General features: G+C 45.2%; 2 protein-coding genes across 2 annotated transcripts in view; one reads left to right on the forward strand and one right to left on the reverse strand.

Moving 5' to 3' along the window:
* Nucleotides 1–23,401, forward strand: part of mtor (mechanistic target of rapamycin kinase) — a 69,688-nt gene that overhangs the window by 14,550 nt on the left and 31,737 nt on the right. The window contains exons 19-28 of the mRNA XM_037478579.2: nt 2,638–2,888; nt 2,980–3,066; nt 4,285–4,452; nt 8,894–9,006; nt 9,252–9,414; nt 9,880–9,972; nt 10,169–10,315; nt 10,812–10,954; nt 11,143–11,305; nt 12,392–12,537. Of these exons, the coding sequence (XP_037334476.2) occupies nt 2,638–2,888; nt 2,980–3,066; nt 4,285–4,452; nt 8,894–9,006; nt 9,252–9,414; nt 9,880–9,972; nt 10,169–10,315; nt 10,812–10,954; nt 11,143–11,305; nt 12,392–12,537 (1,474 nt within the window). The remainder of the gene's footprint in view (nt 1–2,637; nt 2,889–2,979; nt 3,067–4,284; nt 4,453–8,893; nt 9,007–9,251; nt 9,415–9,879; nt 9,973–10,168; nt 10,316–10,811; nt 10,955–11,142; nt 11,306–12,391; nt 12,538–23,401) is intronic.
* On the reverse strand, nt 14,943–18,005 carry angptl7 (angiopoietin-like 7). Its single transcript, XM_037478580.2, has 5 exons — nt 17,445–18,005; nt 16,352–16,452; nt 16,073–16,267; nt 15,784–15,979; nt 14,943–15,676 (listed from the first exon to the last, which is right to left on the reverse strand). Exons 1-5 carry the CDS (start codon nt 17,803–17,805, stop codon nt 15,504–15,506), a joined length of 1,026 nt encoding a protein of 341 aa, XP_037334477.1. The 5' UTR covers nt 17,806–18,005; the 3' UTR covers nt 14,943–15,503.

Raw genomic sequence — 23,401 nt, forward strand, 5'->3', positions numbered from 1 at the left:
TGACATACATCTTGTCAGGCATCTGTCTTAATAAAGTTAGTGATGTATATAACCTTTATGTGGGTGAGAACTGAACACTAAAATGGATAAATCCTTTTTCGTCACTGGAGTTTTTCTTTCTATACATTTGTCTCATTAAGGTTCCACTTATCTTGGCAGAGCAGCACCAAAATAACATTCTGATTCCACTGGGGACTGTGGTCAGCCACAGAAACTCTCGCGGAGATTCAAGGTTTCAACGTTCCCTATTAATGGAAAATGTCGACCCGATGATCAAAATGGGCTGCCATTCTGCAGCTTAAAGCCGTTTATCCTCTTGAATATCCGCAACAATGACTATCGATTCGAATTGTCAATCCAGGGCTCCACTCGTCTGCGTCTAAGAATGTGATCTTGGACTAAATGCTAATAGTTTTACCAGTTGGCTCTTTGAGTAGACGGTCTGTGACTGGAAGCGGAGGCTGTATATCTGTTGGCAGATTTGTCAGGGTCAGCGTCTGGAGCAGCAGCAGCAGCACTATTTGACAGCATGTATTTTGTTACGTGGGAGGCCATTGGCGAGGCCCAGCTCCTCACCTGACTTCAAACAAGACCAATCACGTCACTGCGGAACGCCGGGGTCATAAAAGCGATGAAACGGTGCTCACTTAACAAGGTGCTGTATTTACATCTGTTATTATGGCTAGGAAACAGTTGAGTTTTTTTTTTTTTCCTGCACAGCTGAAACCTGAATTACTACTGCGCTGCTACCTCACTTAGCTCCTCAGGGTGCCTGTTTGTGGTCTGTAAAGATGCACATGTGTTGCCGTCTATCACCGCCATCATGCTGGACGTGGTGACGGCCGGGATAATAAAAGATCCAAAGCTACCGTCTTTAGCCCGAGAGCCCTGATATGTTTTGTCTCCAGACCAGAGAGTCTCCGGGGAGCAGCTGAAGCTGTGCTTCTGCCGTAGGCCATGTAAACAATAAATACCAGAGATCCGTAGATGGATGGTCTGACTACCACCATTTGCATTGCCTGTCACAAAAAAATAAAACCTTCATAAAACAGGCAAATTAAAGAAATATATATATATATATACATAAAACTGTGCTCTGTAATTCATGTACTAAATAGTGATTATAAAGTGGCCGTTGGTTCCCAGGCCCTGCTGACCGCATCATTGCTCCTGTATCTGTGACTACAGTGTGTAAATGTTAGTTACTGATGGGCGCCTGTCATGAATGTGTGAATGATGACAAGTATCAAAGCACGTTTGAGTGGTTGCAAGTCTAGAAAAGCGCTCCACAAGCACAGTCCATTTACCATATGGCAGCAATCACAAAAACACCCTCAAAGTGCAAATTACTGGGTGTTCAGACCAAATGGCACAGTTTAAAGGAAAAGCGACAGGCGGAAACCATGCCGCTTTTTAAATGCTATCATTGTTTCCTCAGTGCAATTACACTGCAGGACGGTGTGAGCCGATACCATCACGCATTACTCATAACACTAATACAAGGATGAACATAGCTCAGAGGAGAAACAACACCAGGCTTATGTTGCCAGAAAAATGACTCGTGTGGTTTTAACAAGTGATCAACTACTGCAGGCCAGCTTTTTTGGATTAAAAGAAAAAAACAGCTCAGTGCCAGAACTGGCAAACGGCCAATAGCAACTAACCAACAATATCAGCTGTCTACTCCCATCAGCCTGTTATTGTTGTCTTACTTTACAGACGGACTGTATCTGTATTTAGGGGGGGGCTGGTGTTCCATAAATCAACATCGATATACTCATTCACACCAAAGAGCTTCTGTCTGACTAATAGTCATGGAGCCTTTTGTCCTAGTAGTCACAGGGTATTCTCATAAAATGAGCTCAAATACTCGTGATGCTAGGATCACATTTGGAAAATCTAAAAGTAGTAGTAGTTCAAAAGTTTTTTTTTTTTTTTTTAAATATGAAGTGAACAAGTGTTGTTTTACGTATTGATTGAAGCGAACCCTTACTGCATCGTCCCTGCCACCAGTGCTGCCTTCGTCTATCGAGTGCAAGTCAAGTTTTTTTACCCCCATTGTCAAAATGCACACCACTCGTTATTTTAGTACGGAGCTACATTGCAGTTACTGTTTTAGGGTTTGTCTTTAGCTCTTTTTTTCCTGTAAAATAACAAAGAAAAGGATGTAAAACTCTATATTCTATATTAGGTTGAGAAACACTGCAGACAAAATGCAGAAATTTCATCAATAACTCTATTATTATTTCTTATATATTAAGAAAACTGATCAATTGATTCGATTTGTAACTGTTTCATTTAGATAACGCAGTGGCTCGTGTTGAGGAAGGACTAGCTGAAGAGAAAAGGAGCAATTGAGGAGTCCTTGTCAAGGGCATCAAATGTGACTGCGTATTGTCTCATTTTCTAGGAATGAGATTCAAGCTTCTGCAAAGTGATCCAGTGATTCTAAGGGCACAACCTAAAAAGTTCACCAATCCATGGGTGGGACCCCTCATGGTTTAGAGCCACAAATTTTGTTCCATTGTGCACAATAAACAAATGTCGTCCCCAGGAATATGAAAAGTTTCTAGTTAGGATTCATGATTTATTGTTAGCAAAAAAGTTAAGTAAATCTTTTTATTTACTCTCCAACAGCGGACTACAGCACCAGTGAGATGCTGGTGAACATGGGCAACCTGCCGCTGGACGAGTTCTACCCCGCCGTGGCAATCGTCACGCTGATGCGCATCCTGAGGGACCCGTCGCTCTCCAACCACCACACCATGGTGGTCCAGGCCGTCACCTTCATCTTCAAGTCTCTGGGCCTCAAGTGTGTCCAGTTCCTGCCGCAGGTCATGCCCACTTTCCTTAATGTGATCCGGGTCTGCGACGCCAGTATCCGAGAGGTCGGTTACACTGCAGAATACTCCAGAATAAGAGGGGGTTTATTTTTCATCATCAGCGAGTCCCTTACTCTCTTTGCTCTGTGTGCTGCAGTTCCTCTTCCAGCAGATGGGAATGGTGGTGTGCTTTGTGAAGATCCACATCCGCCCTTACATGGACGACATCTTCACGCTGATCAGAGTGAGTAACCCTGTCAACACGGCGCAACGAAAACCCCTGAACTTGATCATCCATTGTTTTCCCGTGAGTCGGACAAACAGCTGGAAGCTCTTAATTGCACCCGGTTGTGCGCTCCACCGGCCTCATTAGCAGCGATGTTGTTTAGGCGCTCTGGACGAAGCCGGGCCCCATGCCGCACAGTGGTACAACTTCGTGTGTGGTGCGGCAGCACACCAACTAACAAGATGAAAGAGGCTCGCTGTGTCGAAGGCTGATGCGTCGACGCCACACATTCACCCTTATGCCACGATGTTGAACTACCGCTAAAGCCATCGGCTTTGCCGCTCGCGCGAACACACTCGTCGATCACATAATCCTATCGCAAGGCCAAAAGAGCTTATGGCTGTTTCTGCTACGGCAACTGTTAACCGGCAACGGCGTTAACTCCTCCCGCAGAGAAGGAATCGAGCGAACGGGACCCCTGCGCCTCAAGTCCCTCGGAGTTAATAAATGGCGAGTGAAACAAAGAATCTATTCATTTTTTTTTTTTTTTGCCCACTGCTCTGCTCCAACACCCAGACGAGGGGGCTGGAATAACCATTGAGGACGTACGCTCACCCTCTCGCTCTCTCTCAAGTGGACCGGCACAGGCAGCGAGAGCAGGAAGTCGGGGGGGGGGGCTGCTGGAGAACCTCTGGCCACCGGCAAACACCTCGGCCAGATCTCACAGCCGAAGCCTGTTGCCTGATTGACGTATTGCACCTCAACCCCGATTGCGATTACCTCTTAATGGACCCAGTGGACATGTCGAGGTTTATCCAACGTGGCATAATAAGCCGCACAGGTGTGGCGTCAGTCCCTCTTGACAGGAAGTTGTCTCCGTTCCCCGCCGTCAAGTATCGGGTCAGTCCCGCTCTGCCTCTGGCGTGCGAATTCCGTCCAGAGGGAAATCGGTCCAAGCTCGGCTCCTTGGTGGAAACACATTCTTCAGACGCACACAAGCGTCACACGGGAGCGAGGTGGATGAGGTAGTGCTTTGTACAAAGTGCTTTGGATGTAGCCCCTGAATATCAAACATGTATGTTTGAAAATTGGATTGGTTTTGGTTTTAGTTTTTTGTACTTTTATTTTAAGATCCCACTGTGTGGAGAACTTGGGTCACAGGGTTTTCTACAGTTGGACCTCTTAATATGATTTAATCTGTCCATTTAAAATGTCGCCTTCTGTTCGGTCCTGTAGGAGTACTGGACACCAAACAACCCCATGCAGAACACCATCATCCTCCTCATCGAGCAGATTGTGGTGGCACTGGGTGGAGAGTTCAAGCTCTACCTTCCTCAGCTCATCCCACACAAGCTGCGAGTCTTCATGCACGACAACAGCACCGGACGGAGTGTTACCATCAAGGTCAGTGTGGTGCACCCCAGAGAATCACTAATCCCAATGTTTATAGGCCGACACCCGGTTGTGTGTCATATTTTCGATTAACTCTGTGTCCACTGAAGGACATCCCACTCAACAGAATTCAAAGACTCCACTTCCCACAATAATATCGAGGGCAAACGATTCTGAGCTGTTATTATTTAACCTTTTACTCTAAGACATGTCAGAATTACAGATTAGATTGCAAGGATTGGGATTGATGCTCTACGAAGGCATTTTAGGTAAGCGGAAAGGGGGGGCAAAAAGTAAGTACCTATAGTATCCCTCATTTGGGCCATTTTTTATCTCAAAGATACTTCACCCTCTTGTTTGACCTTTTGTTTGATCAAATTTCTGTAACTTTTTAAAATATTTTTAGAGATTTACAATACAGTCATACATTTCAGCCATTACAGCAGGAAAGCAAATTAATCCGGGAGGCAGAAGCAAACCCTAAAAAAATGAGGAAATTAACATTTTAATAGGTTACAGAAATTAATTCAAGAAGACTGGATTTTAAATTGTGTTCGGAGGGCTGGAACATAACGCTTACAAAATGTGCATCAGAACCCTCAGCAGAGGCTTAAAAAATACAAAATAATGCTTGGGAACCAGTTAACGCTGCCATGAATGCTTATTCAGCTGAGTGAAGAGCAATGGCTAAAATCAAAAAGGAGATGTAGCCATTCAAAAATACTTAATAAAAAACGACCAAACTGTCTGCTGTGGCCCAGTGCATTGGGAGTATCACCATCAGCCCCTCGAGCACCTCTAGATTTTATTAAAGCACTGAGTCTTTTTTGGGGTAGGAGTATATAAGCATGGCACATCTAGGCATGGTAATATTTTCCCAATCTTCATTGCGAAAGCGCTTCAAGTGGGTCAGATTGCAAGGGCATCTCCTGTGCTCAGCTCCCTTCAGATCACCCCACACATGTTCACTTGGATTGAGGTCTGGGGCATTCCACAACTTACAACCTTCTCTGGCCATTATTTTGTTGATTTGGATGTATGCTTATGTCGGAGAATTCATGTATTTCTTTGCAAATTTTAGCCAGGCTTGGATGTTTTTCTTAGTAAGAAAAGGCTTCCGTCTTGCCACCCTACCCCATAGCCCAAACCTACGAAGCATACGGTAGATCATTGTCATGTAATACGCAGCCAGAAATTCCTGCAGCTCCTTTATTGTCGCTGCAGGCCTCTTGGTTTTTCCCCGACCAGTTTCCTTCTTGTCTTTTTTATCAATTTTGGCGGGACGTCCAGTTTTTGCTAATGTCCCTGTTGTGTCCTATATTCTCCACTTGATGACTGTCTTCACTGTGTTCCATGGAATTTCTAATGTCTTGGAAATTATTTTTTTAACCTTCTCCTGTCTGTCTATGATGCTTTGGAAGCTCTTTGCGGACCATGGCTTCTCCTGTAAGATGCCCCACTCCCCTAACCCGCACCCCTCCCTCAAGAAAGCATCTATTTTTTATTTTTTATACGTTTACAATTATCCAGTGAACTCTGCACGGGGCGTTCCGTCCAAATGGGAACAAACCGACATATGCGCGCACACGTGGCATATAACAAGTGGAACGTATTTCTTGTGACATCACCCGCTGGCGTGTTGACTGCTGGCGTTTTGGCTGTCGCCATGTTGACTCTCTCTCATCATATTGGGCTGCGGAGGAGGGGCAAAGAGACGCCATACACGGTTCTGTTAGCAGTGCCAACCTGTCAATCACAAGCAAACCCACCTTAAAGAATACCCTGCTTCATTTTTTTTTTAAATTCTAAATATTGCCATAATTTATTCGAAGAACATGTTCTATTGGAGGTAGAGATTTTCTCACAAAGGGACTCCTTTTTGCAACTGGAAGAATCATGTGCAAGAGCAAGAAGTCTGAGTAAGAGTATAGTTTACCAACTAATTCAGATGTGCTTCTTGTTCACTTCTCACAGAATTAAAACGCAGCTGTAATGGAGAGTTTAGCGGTTAAGGCTGTACTGGCCGGAATTGATAATATCTGTGAAACAATACTGTGTATCTCCCCCTCTGGTTATATATGGTTATTTTTCATTATTTATTTTTTGATTGCTGGACTGATAGCTGGTTATTGATTTCAGAGGGAAGAAGGATATCTGCCAAAGTACAATTAAGCGTCTGCAGAGAGACTTCGTTGAGTCATATAAATATTTTGCAGGTGTACCCGAACATCCAATTAAAGTGGACACAGATGCTGTATTTAAAAAAGGCTCAGTCCAGACCGTTTCTTCTTGAGGAAGCTGAAAGTCTGAAATCAGCGAAGTCATGTTATTTTAATCAGGGCATCTTAGCTCATGTCCTCTTCTGTGCTGTGCTCTGCGGGGAGGGCTGCGTCACCGATCAATAAGGTGATTAGAAAGGCTGGCTCAGGGTTTGCAAAAGAGAACCATGGCCAAGTAAAAACAATTGTTTATTTTGAAGGTCATCCATCACAATGTTGTTCTGAAAGGACTCAGGACGTCTTTTGTTCCAGCAGCAGTCCGATTTTATATATATATTTTTTTATAACTGTTAAATGTGTTTTTTAGATTTAGCATATTTGTGATGTTATTAAAATATCTTATTGCATTTTATGGTGTAAGTTATCCGTTTACATTTTTTTTTTTTCTGCCTGTTGTGCACTCTGGAAACCATGTCTATTGTGTGTAAGAGTTATTTTTGGCCGCAAAGGAGTTTCCCCACTAGGGATTAATAAAGCTTTCTGACTAATAGATGGAGAAACCCTGACACGTCATGTGTCATCAATCAGGTGGAGAAAGTGCACTAACCAGCTTGAACAGATCACATGTCATACTTGAGTTATTCCTTTGAGCAGTGTGTTTTTTAAAAGTGATCCACGCACTCCTCAGGAGGCACAGGCGCTCATCCACAGTTGACTTATCGCGGTGAGCTTTTCTGCTTGCGGTTTTTCCGTCGTTATCCATCAAAACCGTTCAGGTCACGAGCAGCTCATTTGCCTTGCGGCAGTTCAAAGGCATCGTGCACCCGTACTTTGCACACACTCTCGTTTCAGCAGCTGCAGCCAGGATTCGTCTGGGTTCTCTCTGACCCTAAATCACGCTTTGGACACCAACCCCAGAGGCAGAATGGTTAGGAGCACGGCCATCGTGCACGCTCTTTCCCCGGGGGCAGTTTTTTCTCAGAGTGTGGCGTATTAGATAACCTAGCAGCCCACAGTCTGGATAGTCTATAACTCAGCGGTGTGGGAGGGGGCCTAATCTCAGGATGGGGGTTGCAAAATGGGTGAAACTGGGATTCGGGTTTCCTTCTCGTTCGAAGCAAAAGAAAAGAAAAACATACTTCCATAATTTTAAGGAGCTGACCCCCATACCCCCCCCCCCCCCACCTCCTCGAACACGCACACCGCCACCTCGGCTTCCTGCTGTCTCGCCGTGCGTCATTTAGTCGCGAGGGGAAAGTGCCCATGTAGTCACAGTGCGTGGTGTGGCCAGGGTCTGCTTCCACACACATCATCCTTTAGGACCATCTCTCCATGCTGCACACAACATGATGTAGCCATTGGATCAAACAACAGGAGCCTCCGCAGCATATGTTCCTTTTTTTATAGATTGTTGACATTAGAACCTCAGTGGTCCCTCTTCTATCCCACTATTCAGTCATGGATTTGTGCCGTTCAATGCATGCCACCATGTGCAAGTTGGCTCTAACGCGATGCTACTGGTTGAGGTTATAGATTTAAAAACTCATGCAATGCAGAATTGAGGATTAGCGTGTTTTCTCGCACCTTCCTCAAATTAAACAACATCTGCGTTTCTTTGGAGATTCCATTTGTGATAAAAAGCTTATTAAAATGACCTCATGTTAAGTGTCGGATTTATTTTAGGATATCAGGATGAACCCCCTCAACGTGTCTCATCTGGTTTAAAAACTCACAAAAGCAAGCGTACAATATCCATCGTCAGATAACACAACAATGGCAAAACAAAACAATCAACAGAGCACTAAACAATTCACTAAGGGGGAGAGAGACAACGAGAGAAAAGATTACAAACAGACATGGATACAATTAAGCAAACAATGATCTATCTCTAGATATACAAACAGTGACAACATAACAACATCTGTTCAAGGACAGCAAATCAAAGCATTTATAATGAAGCAAAATTGGATATTCGAAGGTAAATTTTTCCAATCTGAAACAAACTTTTTCAATACACGTGGATCTGTAATGAGGATCTGACTAGTGCGTCCCCGTGCATAACTTGAAAAAAAAACAGTTTGAGACAATTAAGACAAAAATAAATAAAACGAAGCTAGTTAAATTGGCGTTTTCTGCTCAGATGCAGCCTCACTCTGCAGATCTATATGCAGATTTGTGTCGCGTATGATGCCGCGGGGACGGACGTCAGTTTCAGCGTGTGCTCCCTTCTGCAGATGCTCAACGCCATCCAGCTGTTTGGTGCCAACCTGGACGACTACCTGCACTTGCTGCTGCCTCCCATCGTCAAGCTGTTCGATGCCTCCGACGTGCCCCTGCAGGCCCGCAAGTCAGTACGCCGCCCGGCTGCCCCTGTGCTGATTTAAAAATCCACTCTCAGCGGCTCTCACACATCTTTCATCTCTTAAATCTTGATTTTGATTGGACATGTATTTGTGGCACTGAAGTAAAAATGTTTTAATTATGCGTATACTAGCCAGGAGGAAGTACTGACATTGTCAGGTCTCTGTCACACTATAGTTAAAGTGAAGCTGAGCGTTTTGTGTTTACCCGCTTTCCCTCCGTGTGGCTCAGGGTTGCCTTGGAGACGCTGGATCGGCTAACGGAGTCCCTGGACTTCACCGACTACGCCTCACGCATAATCCACCCGATTGTCCGGACGCTCGACAGCACCCCCGAACTGCGCGGCACCTCTATGGACACCCTGTCCTCGCTAGTATTCCAGTTGGGAAAGAAGGTAGCTACCGTTGTCCCCCGAGGCTCACCTTTAAATGGACCACTCTTCAAAAGTCTACTTCCAGCCTCCCCGCTGCTGCTCTTCCACACAAGCACCGTTCCCGTAACCCTCCCCCCCGCACCAGTCTTAATTACCGGTACTTCCTGCCAGACTGCTGATGTCATTGACCATTTGGCGGCGGGGGGTTGGCGTTTACGAGGGTGGATGAGGTCATGTTTACCCCCCCCAAGCCATCCCCTCCCTTATCCATAAAACCCTCCTATGGTTTTCAGGCCTAACCTCAGAAGCAGCAGCAGCGCATGTGCAGGGGGGGAAGCTTTTGATCTGAGACTCGGGTGGTTAAAGACAAGTGCAGGATTCTCAGCTATTTGGTCTTGGGTGTTGGGAAAGAGGCAGCCAGACTAAACCACAAAAATGACACGTACTCTTTTATTTACTCTGCTTCCTTATCCCCCTCCTTATCAGTACCAAATCTTCATCCCCATGGTGAACAAAGTGATGCTGAAGCACAGGATCAACCACCAGCGTTATGACATACTCATATGTCGCATAGTTAAGGTGAGTACCCCACACCATTTATCCAGACTTTCCAAAAACATTGATACAACACAAGGAAATACATAACGTGTTTTGAGGCTTGAATCAACAGTTTCTTTGTGGGTGGTCTCTCTCTCTCTCTCTCTGTGTGTGTGTGTGTGTGTGTGTGTGTGTGTGTGTGTGTGTGTGTGGTTTTTTGTGTTTTACAATATTATAGGGCTATACTCTGGCTGAGGAGGAAGAGGACCCTCTAATCTTCCAAAATCGACAGCTTCGTGGTAACCAAGGCGATGCTCTGGTCAGCGGGCCGGTGGAGGCGGGGCCTATGAAGAAACTTCACGTCAGCACCACAGCACTTCAAAAGGTCAGAGGGTAACACACACAAAGTCCAGTGTTTAGTTCTCTGCTGTGGTTGTTTGGCTCTATTGTGGTTGTGTACACGAAATGGCGCTGTGACCAAGATGTTTACTCGTAGTGATGACATACGGACCAGCAGTGATGGATCCAGGAAAGAACACAATGAACGCAGATGCTCCCATTCGGGTCATTTCCTCAATGTTGCTATGAATATGGAAGTGATGTCATTCATGTGCTGTGCCTTCACAGTCACTAGATATCAACAGAGCTCTCCAACACCACCATCAAATCGCCAAATGAGGCACTCTTCTGGAAAAACGCTGCACCACGAGTAGCAAAACAAGATTTATGTGTCCGTCTTGGCCAGACGGGCCCACACACGCACGCACACGCACGCACACACACACACACACAACCTGTGACCATCGGGTCTGGGGAAACGCTGTTGCTCCCACGTCGTCTCCAGTGAATGCTTAAGATGGAGCATTTTTGTCTCTTCACAGGCTTGGGGTGCTGCCAGGAAGGTGTCCAAAGATGATTGGCTTGAGTGGCTGCGGCGCTTGAGCGTGGTCCTGCTCAAGGAGTCGTCCTCTCCAGCCCTGCGGTCATGCTGGTCTCTGGCCCAGACCTACATCCCTCTCGCCAGGTCGGAGATGCCGCTCATTCTTTTCGTTGTCTCGGCCCTTTTTACGTTGCAGATCCAAGATGGTCCGCAAAAGCAGAAACACATCATGCAATGCTAATGCAAGCAAGCTAATCTGGCTACTTATGCATTGGCTGTTCTTGCATAATATCATATGTTAAACGTGTGTCTGCTGTTTCTGTGGTCCACAGGGACCTGTTCAACGCTGCCTTTCTGTCTTGTTGGTCCGAGCTGAGTGAGGATCAGCAGGACGAGCTCATCCGCAGCATCGAGTTGGCCCTCACCTCCCAGGACATCGCGGAGGTCACGCAGACTCTACTCAACCTGGCAGAGTTCATGGAGCACAGTGACAAGGTTAGCAACGACTCAAAGCAGCTAATTGAAACCGTAAACGTCTGGTTTCATTAGAGTGCTTTTAGGCCTATATGTTCAGTTGAACTTTAATTTAAGTATTGATTTTACCTAGTGGATTTTTTTCTGTCTCATTGAATTTAATGTCAATCCGCCCACCATACATCCACGAGGGTAGGAATACTACCCATGACTCAGCGACTGCATCGGTGCAACGTTGTGTGTGTGTGGAAGCAACGGTGATGGTTCGCTTGGCTGCGATAACTTTGAGCCTTTTCGTCATCAGTGAATCTTAACACAGAGTTGTAGCGTTGAGTGTATTCATCTAAACTCCCGGAAAATGTGAATGCTGCGTCAGACGCAGTACCGAGCATGTGACCGCAAGCCTGGAGACCGATGAAAAAACACTAGAGGAACAGAGTCTCCTCGTTTGCCCTCAGACAACATTGCTGCAGTTCACCACAGTCAGGAAACCTGCGCCAGACTGTGAAAACTGTGGTTTTCATTGGTAGGTGTTGTTTGTTGTAGGTTTGAGCTTGGCCAAAAGCTGCAGTACATTCACCTTCTTGGCAACTACTCAAAAGTCACAAGTGGTCAGCTGAGCGGGAACCATTCTGGCTGCAGTCGTTGTAATAAAACGTATATATAAACGGGACGAGATAACACTTAAAGACCTTGGGGGGGGATGCGGGCAGAGCCATCCTTTTACAAGTCCTCTGTTTGACCGCACATGTTGAGCTAATTAGCACCAAAGAAGTTGTGTCGAGGACAGAGACTGTCATGGCCGGGTCACAATATATTGTTTCAGCAGGCTTACCCCCTGCTGGGAGGCTGCAGTAGAAACTGTTCAGTTCCACGGCGGGTGAAAGAAGGCCGTGAGGTGTTTTTTCTGGGTTACCAGATGACCTTTTGCACATGAACTCCATTGCTTCGTATAGCTACCGTATTCCAGGAATTGGGTTATAGTCTACATTAATATATAGTTTATAGTTAAATAATCATTTCTATTGATTGCTGCAAACCCTAAGAAATGCAAATGGTGCGCAGCAGAGTTCATTCATTTTTAATTTAATTTGTTTTCCGTTGCAGGGCCCTCTGCCCCTCAGAGATGATAACGGTATCGTGCTGCTCGGCGAGAGAGCTGCCAAGTGTCGGGCCTACGCCAAGGCTCTGCACTACAAAGAGCTGGAGTTCCAGAAAGGGGCCTCTCCTCTCATTCTGGAGTCCCTTATCAGGTAAGTGATCTCTTTGAGAGGAAAAAACATGGCTTTGATAAGCCTTTGGGAAGATGAGCTTTCTTCTCCAAATCTTTGTCACAGAATTTGAGTGACAACAGCACGCGTATATTTGTTCTTTACATTAAAAGGGCAAATGACAAATTAGTACATTTAATGGTCAGCCTAACTTACTGTTAGTTTTGCTAGTTAACAATTAACTTAATTGTTAACTTTGACATTATATCATAATTCGGTGTCAGTGGGTGGTCTCTTTGCTCTCGTAGAGATTCTTTGCAGGTTTGGCAGGTGTTTCTGTGATTAACAGTTATTATACTGCAAGTTATTGCGTCAAGACAAACAAACCGTTCTCTAAAAGTCAATTTTAAATACACAAGAAATGATATTGCACATATCTTCCCATAAGTCTTTGCTATCTTATGTCAACTTTTCGATCCTCTATTCTCATCCTTCTCTATTTCTAAGCCTTTGGCAAATCTGTTTTCCAGGCAACTAATTGGATACTTGCCTCCTTTTCATCTACGACTGTCTGGACTGGTGTTTCTCAGGGGCCTGTTTTCAATTTCTCAGGAGCCTTGATGATGATGAATGATGGGAGCCGGCACTCTGGTGTTTTCAATATCCCCATCTGGTTCTCACCTCTCCAGGACTTCTCATAAAAAGATCCAGAGGGCCGGTGTTCAAAAATCACTGTGCAAAGCTGGCTCTACTGAGTCGCCACCTTATTGAAAGCAAAGGAGAAGAAAAGCACTTTCATAACTGATGCACTCTTTTTGATGAGAGGGAGGCATCGTCACTGCTATTTCAGTACCTGATGAGTCACGGTGTTCGTCAGTGATTATTTCAGGGATTGTTTTTTAAATTCGCAAATAGACAGTCACATTCAGTTAGTTTCAGTTATAATGAAGGGAATTTGATCTCCAGAGGTGTCACACTCATAATAGAACACAGTTTATGAGTTGTAGGTGGTATGATTAATGTGTTAAAAGGATTTTAAGAAAATCCAAAAAATTAGCTTGTGGTCTAACTATATTTGCAGGCTCTGCAGCGATGGCCAGAAAACGGGTCACATTTTCCCAATTTATCCCTCAAAACCCGAGGAACATTTTTAATTGAGCAGTTGTCATTGTGCTTCCTGCTGGGTCTCAACATTTTTTTGAGATTCTGTTTTTCATCCGATTTTGTACAAATTGAACAATCTCTGGTAGAATGTGATGATGGGGCGAAAGCGGCATGAACGATCATTTAACAGTGTGTACAGGGACTCCTCCATTTACAGAGTAGACGTGACTTGGGTGGTTCTGTGGCTTCTGAAGGTCGGCGTCTTTGCATCTGAACCATGTTTTAATAATGAATTAGCCGCCATAATGTGCTCTATGGAAGTGCTTAACAGATGGAAAGTTCCGTATATATGTGGTTTATTCAGCGATATATAGATGACTGCAACATTCAGAGTGGCCTTTGTGCATTCGGTTTTTGTACCAAACTGCTTGATTGCATTCAATGTATTAGTAGACAGGGGTAGGCAGTTTATATACAAGATTGCTGTTATTAAATATAATTCCATGTAAAGATGTGTACAGTGTACAGTAAGATACTGTAACCACATTAACTCGTTTTTAACTAAGCTCATTACAATATATTGGATAAACTTTAGTAGAAACCCTTTCCTCACGATCGCTTGGGTCTAGATCACCTCTGTTTACACACATCTTAATAACTGCAACTTTTCACTGAAAGTTTAAAAGAAAAATGAGCATAGCTTCCATCTGCAGCCACTTGGTTTTCTGCGTGTATCGTGTGGCCTTTACATCATCCACCACTGTTCAAGGTCTGCTCTTGTTGTCGGGGGTCACAGGTTTAAATACTTTTAAACACTGGAATAGAAAGAGCAGGTAATTTGTCATTGTCCAAAGGTCCCACTTTGGGTGTCCTTCATTTCCCCTGTGCTCATTTCCTTCTAAGGGTAGAGAAACATGTACAGCTTTAATTAGATGTGCATCCCGACTGTGTCACCTTGTTAAAGGAGGAGAATTCTCCTAAGCCTACCACGGAGCCTGTGTAGGCCGCTGTAGGTATGTGAGTGCCCTGAGGAATTCTTGGTCGTTTCAAAGTGTAGCAAGAAGGCGTTACTGTTTTTTAAGGCAGTAAACCCGAGAGGCTCTTCACTATGTGGCAGAATACAATGTGTGTGGTCTTCATTTCTGCATTGGGCGTCTGGGGACCTTTGGTCAACATGTCAGTAGACGGTCAAAGGGTCAGAGGTCGGTGGCTCAAGGCAAATATGTTGCTAATACTGGACATGAATGCACTCGGGACTTTGTTTTGCTGTTAGAAGTTGCCACATTTGAACCTTTGCTGAGATCAATGACGGACTATTTGTATGAGACGGATTATGCACCAGGTTTCGTTTAAAAAATATGTTTATTTTCTATCACATAAAACATAATTACAGAGCTGTACACATTTTACAAACTACACACTTCCATCATCAATGGGTTTTACAATAAAAGGCAGATTAATGCATAGGACATGCCTTTGGTGGTTCATCCCATTCCAGCAACTCACAAAGAACTCTCAGTTTTATTCGTGCCTACGAGTCCTTAATGATCTGTACCTGAACCAGACTACTCTGGATGGATTCTTGCTGCGATGTGTTACTTGTGTTAACTAAAAAAAAAAACATCCTAGTGCTTTCAAGACAAACGAGAGAAGGAATCAAATGCAGTCACCCTTACGGGACAGTGGTAAAAGAGCATCTATCAAAGCATTAGAACAATTGAATATTTTGACTGATAAATACACAAAATTAACTACAATTTACAATCAAACGTGGCGACAAACATACACACTTATCTGACTGAAACGTACTCGGACCATCACAAACTACATTTTGGTTCCTTTAGCAGGCGTGGGCACTCGGTGAGATCGCTCAGCATTCGTGCGTGTCATCACAGCTGAAGCACTCATGGTTGAAAATCCACCGGCCGGACCTTCATCTCCACTTTTTTGAGGGAGTAGTTGGAGCCGTGCCAGCCGTACCAAGTGATCCCATCGGAGTTCTTGGTTACGTGCTGACCGTAGCGGTAGAAAACGCCATTTAAGTTTGAGTCAGTGCAGCAGTTGTACCAGTAACCACCTGGAGGGAGACGGAGGAAAAAAACAATTCGACTTTTTTGTAAATCGGAGAGAAACCCGTAAGCTCTTGCGTGAAACCCATTGTATGGGTTGTCTCTCGTCATTTACCTTTGCGCAGGGAGGCGCAGTCATCCACGCACTTGTCGTTGTCCTTGTTGACGGTGCTGAAGTTGGTGTTGTTGTGGTAGCGCAGAGAGTCCCCGGCGTTCCCACTGTAGTTGGCGAGGAAGAGCTTGTAGCTGTTCAGCTCGTTGCCCAGGGTGAAAAAGCCATACTGAGCGTAGCGCGTCTCTCCCTGCCAGTCCTGGTTTGGGAAGAAACCCGTAAACGACTCGATTCTAGAGCCTAGTGGCGCTCCTAAATTGGCTAAGCTTGTGCCCTGTTTTCAAACACCTACCTCCATCTCAATCCGGAGCATACTGGGCTGCCTGGTTAAGCGGAAGATGTGATCGTTGCCGAGCCAGAAGTCTCCCCGGATGGATCCAAATCCATTTTTGTAGTGCTTCCAGTCCCGGTTGAATGATGTGAGGCCGACTTTGCGCCGTTGGATCAGAGTCCAGCCGCCTCCATTTGTCTCCATATCGCAGAAGACCTGAAAGCATATATCAGACGCTAATAGAATGCAGATGCCTCACGGTCGGCGTTGCCCTACACGCGGCTCTGAGGTGGGACTTACGCTCAGCTCAGGGGTCCCCAGGAAATCGTCCTTCGGCAGTTTGTACTCGCCAGAGATTCGGTAGCTCTTACTGTACAGGGATGCACAGTCATAAATGGCGTCTGGAGAGGAATAAAATGAACAATGATGAAACCATATGCAGCGAGTCATAAATTCTAACGGGCTCTATGGATGTCTGAGTGATTGGGCAGATGAAAATGTGACCTCTACCCCCACTAAAAGCAAAGTAGAGTGGAGTCGTGGCGTTGATTTTAGCACGGTTCTTCTCTCTCACTCTTCTCTGCCACAGCATGGCGAGGCCATAAATGGGGCCGTGAGATTACTACAAAGCAACCCGTCCAATTCTTTAAAAAAAGTCTGTGTGACTGAAAAAGAGATGGAAACCTTCCACTTCTAATCTGACTCCCCTTCCTGTTCTGCCCCCCTGTCTCTAATTTACTCCAGCCTTTAAGAAAAAGGCCTCTGTGTTCCCCTTGCCAGTGACCTAAACGTGGCCCTGCTCGACCACAGTGTTGAGGGTATTGAAATAATAAACGACGTCATGCCTGGTTAACTTCTCCGCGGCAGCCAGCGCTGATTAGTGGTGTGTCGAAGGTGGAGCTGGATGTCGCAGATGATTTTTGCTTTGATGCGAGCCCTGTACTGACGGCGGCGCAGACAGGACTCCACGGGCGATGAATGAATGCTTTAGCCTGCTGTCGGGTGCACCGCAATCTGCCTCCCTGCCCTGAGACTCCTCTCCAGGCCGTGGATGAGGCTAAATACAGTTAAATAAATGTATAGTGTTTCCGGTACCCCCAATCCCCTGAAATGAAGGCTTTTTTCTCAGCTGTGCTCGAGTTAGTCTGCCTAATTTAGAATGAGCTCCCCGACTCCTCAACAAAAATACGCCAACGTTATGCAGGTGATTGACATGTCATTTGATGGACGGACGGCACACTTTAAGTTCAGTCATAATTAAATCTGTTGGGCTCCACTTCACACACCTTTTTTATTTTCTGGAGTTATGTCACTACAGCAACCGAGCGCCCAAAGAACTCTGGCCCTTCACTGTCTCCTGAGCTATAGGCTTCCCCAACGCGCAGATGCTCACCTGACGAAGTCTGGGTGGCGGACTGCAGGGTCTGCAGCTGCATGATCTCCACCCGGTTGTTGATCTCCGAGTACTTGCTCTCTGCCTCCGTCACCCGGGCTTCCTGCTGCCGGTTCTGCTTGTCCAGATCCATTATTTGCCTCACAACGCTCATCAAGTCCGTCTCCTGCTTGCGGCTCATCTCCCCGAGGATGCTGGTCAGGTTGGCCACCTGCACCTTGAGGGAGCGCACGTCGTCGCAGCACTGCGCCTTGGGGGTCTTCGGAGGCGTCAGCCTCTTCTTGGGGTTCTGTGCCCACGCCTCCGCCAACAGGAGCAGCGTGACCCCCAGAGCCAACACGCACGCGTTCACCTTTGCCATCCCGTCGGCTTGCTGTGGCAGGAGTTGTGAATTTTTCACAGGTGGGTCTGTGAGTAGAGGCGCCCGGTCCCTTCGGTGGGAATATCAAGCGGACGAAGAGCTGTGGCCCAGCGGTTGAGGTGGAGCTCCTCTTTAAAGCAACTGCTCAGCCAGGGCTGTCTTATTTCCCTCAGTGAAGCCCTCCTCCGACTGAACATCTTAAATATTTTGCACCAGGGGTCCCGCCCCCTTCTCTCCCGGTGCACCGCGTTGACCCTCTCCAACCTTCAGGGCGGAGGGCCTTCCCCACCCACCCCTTTACCCCTTGTGCCCCTCCTCCTCCTCCTACTTTCACTCATTCCACAGAGGTTTTGAACATGTTTCCTCCTCTGTCCGTCAGGTGTTGAGGGTTTATTGGGCGGCGTTTTTGCCTCTGCCCGAAGGGGCCCTGCACAGAGGAGAGGAAACAACACATGGGCTACTGTGTCAGTCACCCGCAATGTGGAAAAGCAAACCGTTAAATGCTTTGACTTTTAAGGTATTTTTAGCGGCACACATAAATTGCTTCAGAAGTTCAATACCCGTCTGAGGCCTTTCAACAGTTGTTCGTAATTTCATTCTTCACACTCTAATGACCTTGTTAATGAGGGATTTTTATTACATCCCCGAGGCCAACATTTTCTTCATTAACTCGGGTCTTCACGTGCCAAGAGGTGAGTGACGTCACCAAGCACTCTTTAATTTTAGGTGTTCGACTGATGCTACACCCTTTTGGCCGTTGTTGAAGCGAGCTTGTTTTTTCCGCAAAGCCTTTCAGCATCAGATTTCAAAAGGATGTTGATACAAGGAGAAAAGCTTAGCGAAACAGTCAAGGTAAAATTAAGGCAAAATGCAGTTTACATTAGGCGGAAAGTATTTGTTCTGGAGAGGACAAGTGACGTCTGAGTATGCCGTCTACCTGTGTAAAGGCGGAAAATGCATTCTTTTTTTGTAAGTGGCTAAAATGGTATACTGTTACCCACTGGGGGAACAACAGAATGAGGTGATACCCCATGTGGCTTTGAAGAACAACAGAAGGCTGCTTGTGTTTTTTCTTCTCTGTGTTATAGCACAGACAGCACAGGCACTGGTTGTCATGTTGCTTTACCACCACGGAATCTATTTAAAAATGATTTAATAGCAATACGGGAAGCAGTGGAAAGGGAACACTCTAGTTGGACCAAAAGTCACATTAATATTCCCTCTTTTTTTAAGCAACCAGAGCCGAAAATATTAACAGACCTTTAAATAATAATTGTGTTTAACCTTTTAGTTTATTCAAGGGAGTTTAAAAAACTCTTCAGATGCTAGATATATGAGTAAATACATTTGAATTCTTTGTAGTATTTCAGAATAATTTTATTGGTTTTGAAGTTGTGCTGATGGTGATCATTGAGCGGAAATGTTTTGTCACCTTTTGCACGTAAAATAGATGATTTTTCAGCAGAACCGCGTTGACCCATTGCAGTGGGCCGGGTCACCCGCCTGAACAGCTTACAAAGGAGCCTTGTACATTGGTAGGTAGCCGGTTACATTTACTAATTACTAATCCCATGCACCAGCAGCCTTTTACCGCTTCCGTGGTTCTGAGCAGGACACACAATCCGCCGCTAAAAATGGCCCGTTTTGTTTGGTGCGATGGGGACGTTTTCGAAATGTCGAAATTTTCGAACATGCCAATCACTGGCTGTGGAGTGAATAAAACACCATCGCAAAGTTGGACATCAGAGAGCGTTTGTGTGAATCTCCATTCTCTGGAATTTTCATCTCATCCGAGCTGCCAGCGCTGCCAAGGAGATGCCTTGGGAGATTAGGCCAGAGGGGGGCGGGGGTGTATGAGACATCGACACACGGATCGTGTTTGATTTTTATGGTACTCGACTACGCGGGATCACTGCCATGCGCCGTAGATGAACTGCCATGATGAGGTGCCACGGTATGCTGTAAATACAGGGACTTGTGCGTAATAGTAACTGAGACATGGCGGGACCGGGACATTCTTGTCCGTGTTTACTTGAACTTTGTGGACACTAATGGAGTGTCTGGAAAAGGCAGGGTGTTTGCACATTCACAGACGGGGGAAAAGAACAGGTTGAACTATAGGTGTGAAACCCCAACAATTGAGGCTTGAGAGACCTCAAACCCCAGTGCGCATGAATGATATGATGCTCACTCTTTTTTTTTTTAAACGTCAAGCTTTTTGTGTCTTTCCTGCCAAGTGTTCTGCAGGTGACCCTGGCTTTCACTCAATTGTTCGGGCAAACAAATGTAGACTTGTGATTGTTCTGCTCAGCATCATGTTTGTGTCATGGAAAATGTGGTTTGGAGCGCAAATTCCCAAAATATTACATAACCGTGACATGGTCTGTTATTCCTTTGATGCTCAACGTTTGGATGTGTACAACTCTTTATTTTTCTGAGAATTTGGTCTCCTCAAATTTTGCTGGCCACTTTTTAAAACTAGTCACAGCTTTGCAATTTTCCATTTAGTCCTTTTTTCGTATATTGACATTTGCTTTTAGTTTCCTGTATTTGTTTGATTTGTAAGACGCATGTGGGAGTAATAAGTCATTTGTTGTCTTCGTACAAACATAATAGCCTTCATGTTTAGTTTGCGGCAATGTGTTTAATTGCCAGACCAATTCTTCTCCCTGGATGGATCCTAAACACGATCCTCCTGTAGATTACCTACATTTTTCAAAAACACGACAACAGCTCTCCATCACATTACGGCCAGCCAATGTGTATGACTCCGTCATAAGAACCTAACCGCAAACAAATGGCATGATTGCAGGGTAAATTCCCTCACCGCAAAGTCTTCTCCTGGTCTTACCTTTCCGTTGCATCCTTAAGTTAATGTCTACCAGAGGGAAAGATAATTAAGTCATGATAAATATAATTGAGTTACAATAGTCGCTAGTTCCAACTCTGCTACAAACAAAGCCACAGCAGAAAGGTTACTGGTCCTGTTCTTTTCAAGAAATCTTTTCTTAATCATGTCTCCCCAAGCTCCTATCTGAATAGTTTTAGTACTCAATTGTTCATATGTTTCTAACTACAGGAGTAATGTTATTAATGAAACCTTTGATGGTGCGTAGTGCCCGTTGACCTTAAGTCATTGACGGGCCGTTCCCCTTTGGACAAAAGGTGGATAATTTGCCCACCGGGATCTTCTCCTCGCTGTAACTGCTCTGTGAGTCACATCTCACTCTCCAGCTATGCATCCCAGCGGCTCCACTTTCCTCTGGGCCTGGACTCTGTCATTCAGATGCTTTATGTGTTTAGCATCGTACGGTTTCCTCCTTCAAAACGGCTTCCTTAAACTGCATTCAGCCTCTAACTATGTCTCACCAGGCTGTGTGTGATGAATGCACGGCTCCTCTTAACATTAGAGGTATTTGCTAAATTTGAACCGAAGCCCCCTTCTTCTCTATTTGACTTCCTCTTGAAGCCAGCGCGTTTCATGGAACAGATTTTATTCCTTTAGCCGACGAGACGAGGCGCTAATTGCAGCCGCCATCTATCTTTGAGCGGGCTGACAAAACAGGTTATTTTTTTTATTTTAATGAGATCAGAAATACACTGGAAAAACTTTTTGCACTCAAACAGTGACATCAGAGATCGAGCTGTCAGCGGAGCGCTCATGGGTTTAATTACAGGAAAGAGCGGGAGCTGGTGGATTCCAGCGCTTCTATCTCAAAACTTTGAATTACACAATATAAATCAAAAGTAAACTCTTCCACCTGTCAGCTCTGTCTGCACACAAGAGCCTCGGTTTGAGTCGTACAATTGAATGCATCGTATGTCTTTGCGGTGCTTTTTAAATAAGTCTTGAACCCAGATTCGGTCACTGATTTTGTATTCGTGGTTATTTAGTCTAATTTAATTATTCAGTTTGAATTGAAATAGAAATAACATGCCTGACCACCCCCCTCAAGCCTTTATAAAATTACCATGGACTTGATATCATCTTAAATTGAGACACTTGCCATGGAAATAATCCAAGGGATAGTCATCTGCAACTCAGTTAACCCGGTCACGTCTAAGGGGAGAAATGAACCCTCCCATAATGAAGGAGACGATATCCACCGGGGCATCGCGCTGGCAGAGCGTGCAGAGGCCCGGTGGCTTAAGCTGGTGATGGCTACCAGCTGGCTTAAGCTGGTCAGGCTGACCGCCACACTGGAGACCAGTTGAACAGCTTTGTGCCAGGGGCCACTTCTTCACTCAGACGTTTCGTGACACTGCGATGTAAAAAGGGTTGTTGTACCACAAAACCAGAAGCAGGTGTGTATCCACACAGGGGTTCCTTTGTTTTGGGGCTAAACATGGAGTGTTTTAGCTTTGTTGGTATGAGCGAGATCTCCGGCGTACTTGCATGAATTAAAGGGATTAGTTTTGAGAAAACTGTTACTTTGAATGGGATTAAAAAGCAATGGACCAAGTAGAAGTATATAAGCGGTAAATAGAAAAACTTGTTGGTATTCTGCTGCTTTGTGACTCCAAAGTAATCCTTTTGTTTAAATGAAACAACCGCACACAACCCTGTTGTTGACAAATCAATTCTGCCACCATTAAATTCTAACAGAACAAAGACAAAATAAATGTGTCAAACATGTGGCATCTTTCCTTTCACAGAATATGCAGTCAATATGTCTGGATAATGAACGAGTCTTTCCTAAACGTACAGCAGCACTCCAATGAGGTAGCTTGGTGGGGGGTCTCTTGACCTGAAGCTGAGGAGCCCAGGAGACCCATCCTGCCCTGGTGATCGCGGGCTGTAAACACGGGTCCAATGGTTTCCTCCATGGCCCCTAACACGTCTTACTTCCTCAAGGAAAAGGAAACGCAGAAAAGCAAGACAAAAAACAAGTTTTGAAATGATGCCGTAGTGCAATTGACTTATATTCTTTTTTCTAATTTTTTCATTATTTGTTTCATTCCAAATTACTAAGCCTCACTGAGAAATCTGATTTTGGTCGTTTCGAAGAAGTCGTTCCAAGTGGAGGGACACTAAGCGTTTCCCCATGCTCAGCTGGGAAACAACCACCTTCCTGTCTCCACTTTCTCGGAGAAGTGACAGACAAAGTGAGATGGTGTCAGAGACGGGTTCAACCCTCATTTAGCCAAACAGATCCCAGGGCAATGTGGATGGAAGCGGCTGAGGTAACCCCTTCCTATGCCTCCTCGCTTATCTCATGCAGTGTTGTACGGCTGCTTCGGAAGTCCCACAGAGGTCGAACTCCGCCTTCGACGATGACAACATGTCGCTCATTATTTCCACAGCAGATGTGCGCGGGCCATCCGGCAAGATTTCTGTTGCGTTCAGGGTAGATACTATGTGGTCTGTTAGGAGATTTGAATGAAATATTGATCATCTTTATCAACACTCTCTATATATGGGCTGCAAGCAGTTTAATGATGGTATGATGAAGGCTATCCACATCTATCACCTGTATTGATTAGATAACCAAATTTGTACCAATGGTTGGAAGTTTTAATACTCAACATTTGTTGGTTTGTCCACTACCGTTTTCTCTTTTGACCTAAATGATTTGTTATTTATTTATTTCTCCTC

This window comes from Pungitius pungitius, chromosome 1 (assembly GCF_949316345.1).
Source record: "Pungitius pungitius chromosome 1, fPunPun2.1, whole genome shotgun sequence".
Classification (NCBI taxonomy): domain Eukaryota; kingdom Metazoa; phylum Chordata; class Actinopteri; order Perciformes; family Gasterosteidae; genus Pungitius; species Pungitius pungitius.

Coding starts and splice junctions, on each gene's coding strand:
- angptl7 (XM_037478580.2), bottom strand. CDS start 17,805: ATGGCAAAGGTGAACGCGTGCGTGTTGGCTCTGGGGGTCACGCTGCTC. Junction 16,268..16,351: donor TGGGGACCCCTGAGCTGAGC/GTAAGTCCCACC, acceptor ATATGCTTTCAG/GTCTTCTGCGATATGGAGAC. Junction 15,677..15,783: donor CTGCGCCTCCCTGCGCAAAG/GTAAATGACGAG, acceptor GTCTCCCTCCAG/GTGGTTACTGGTACAACTGC.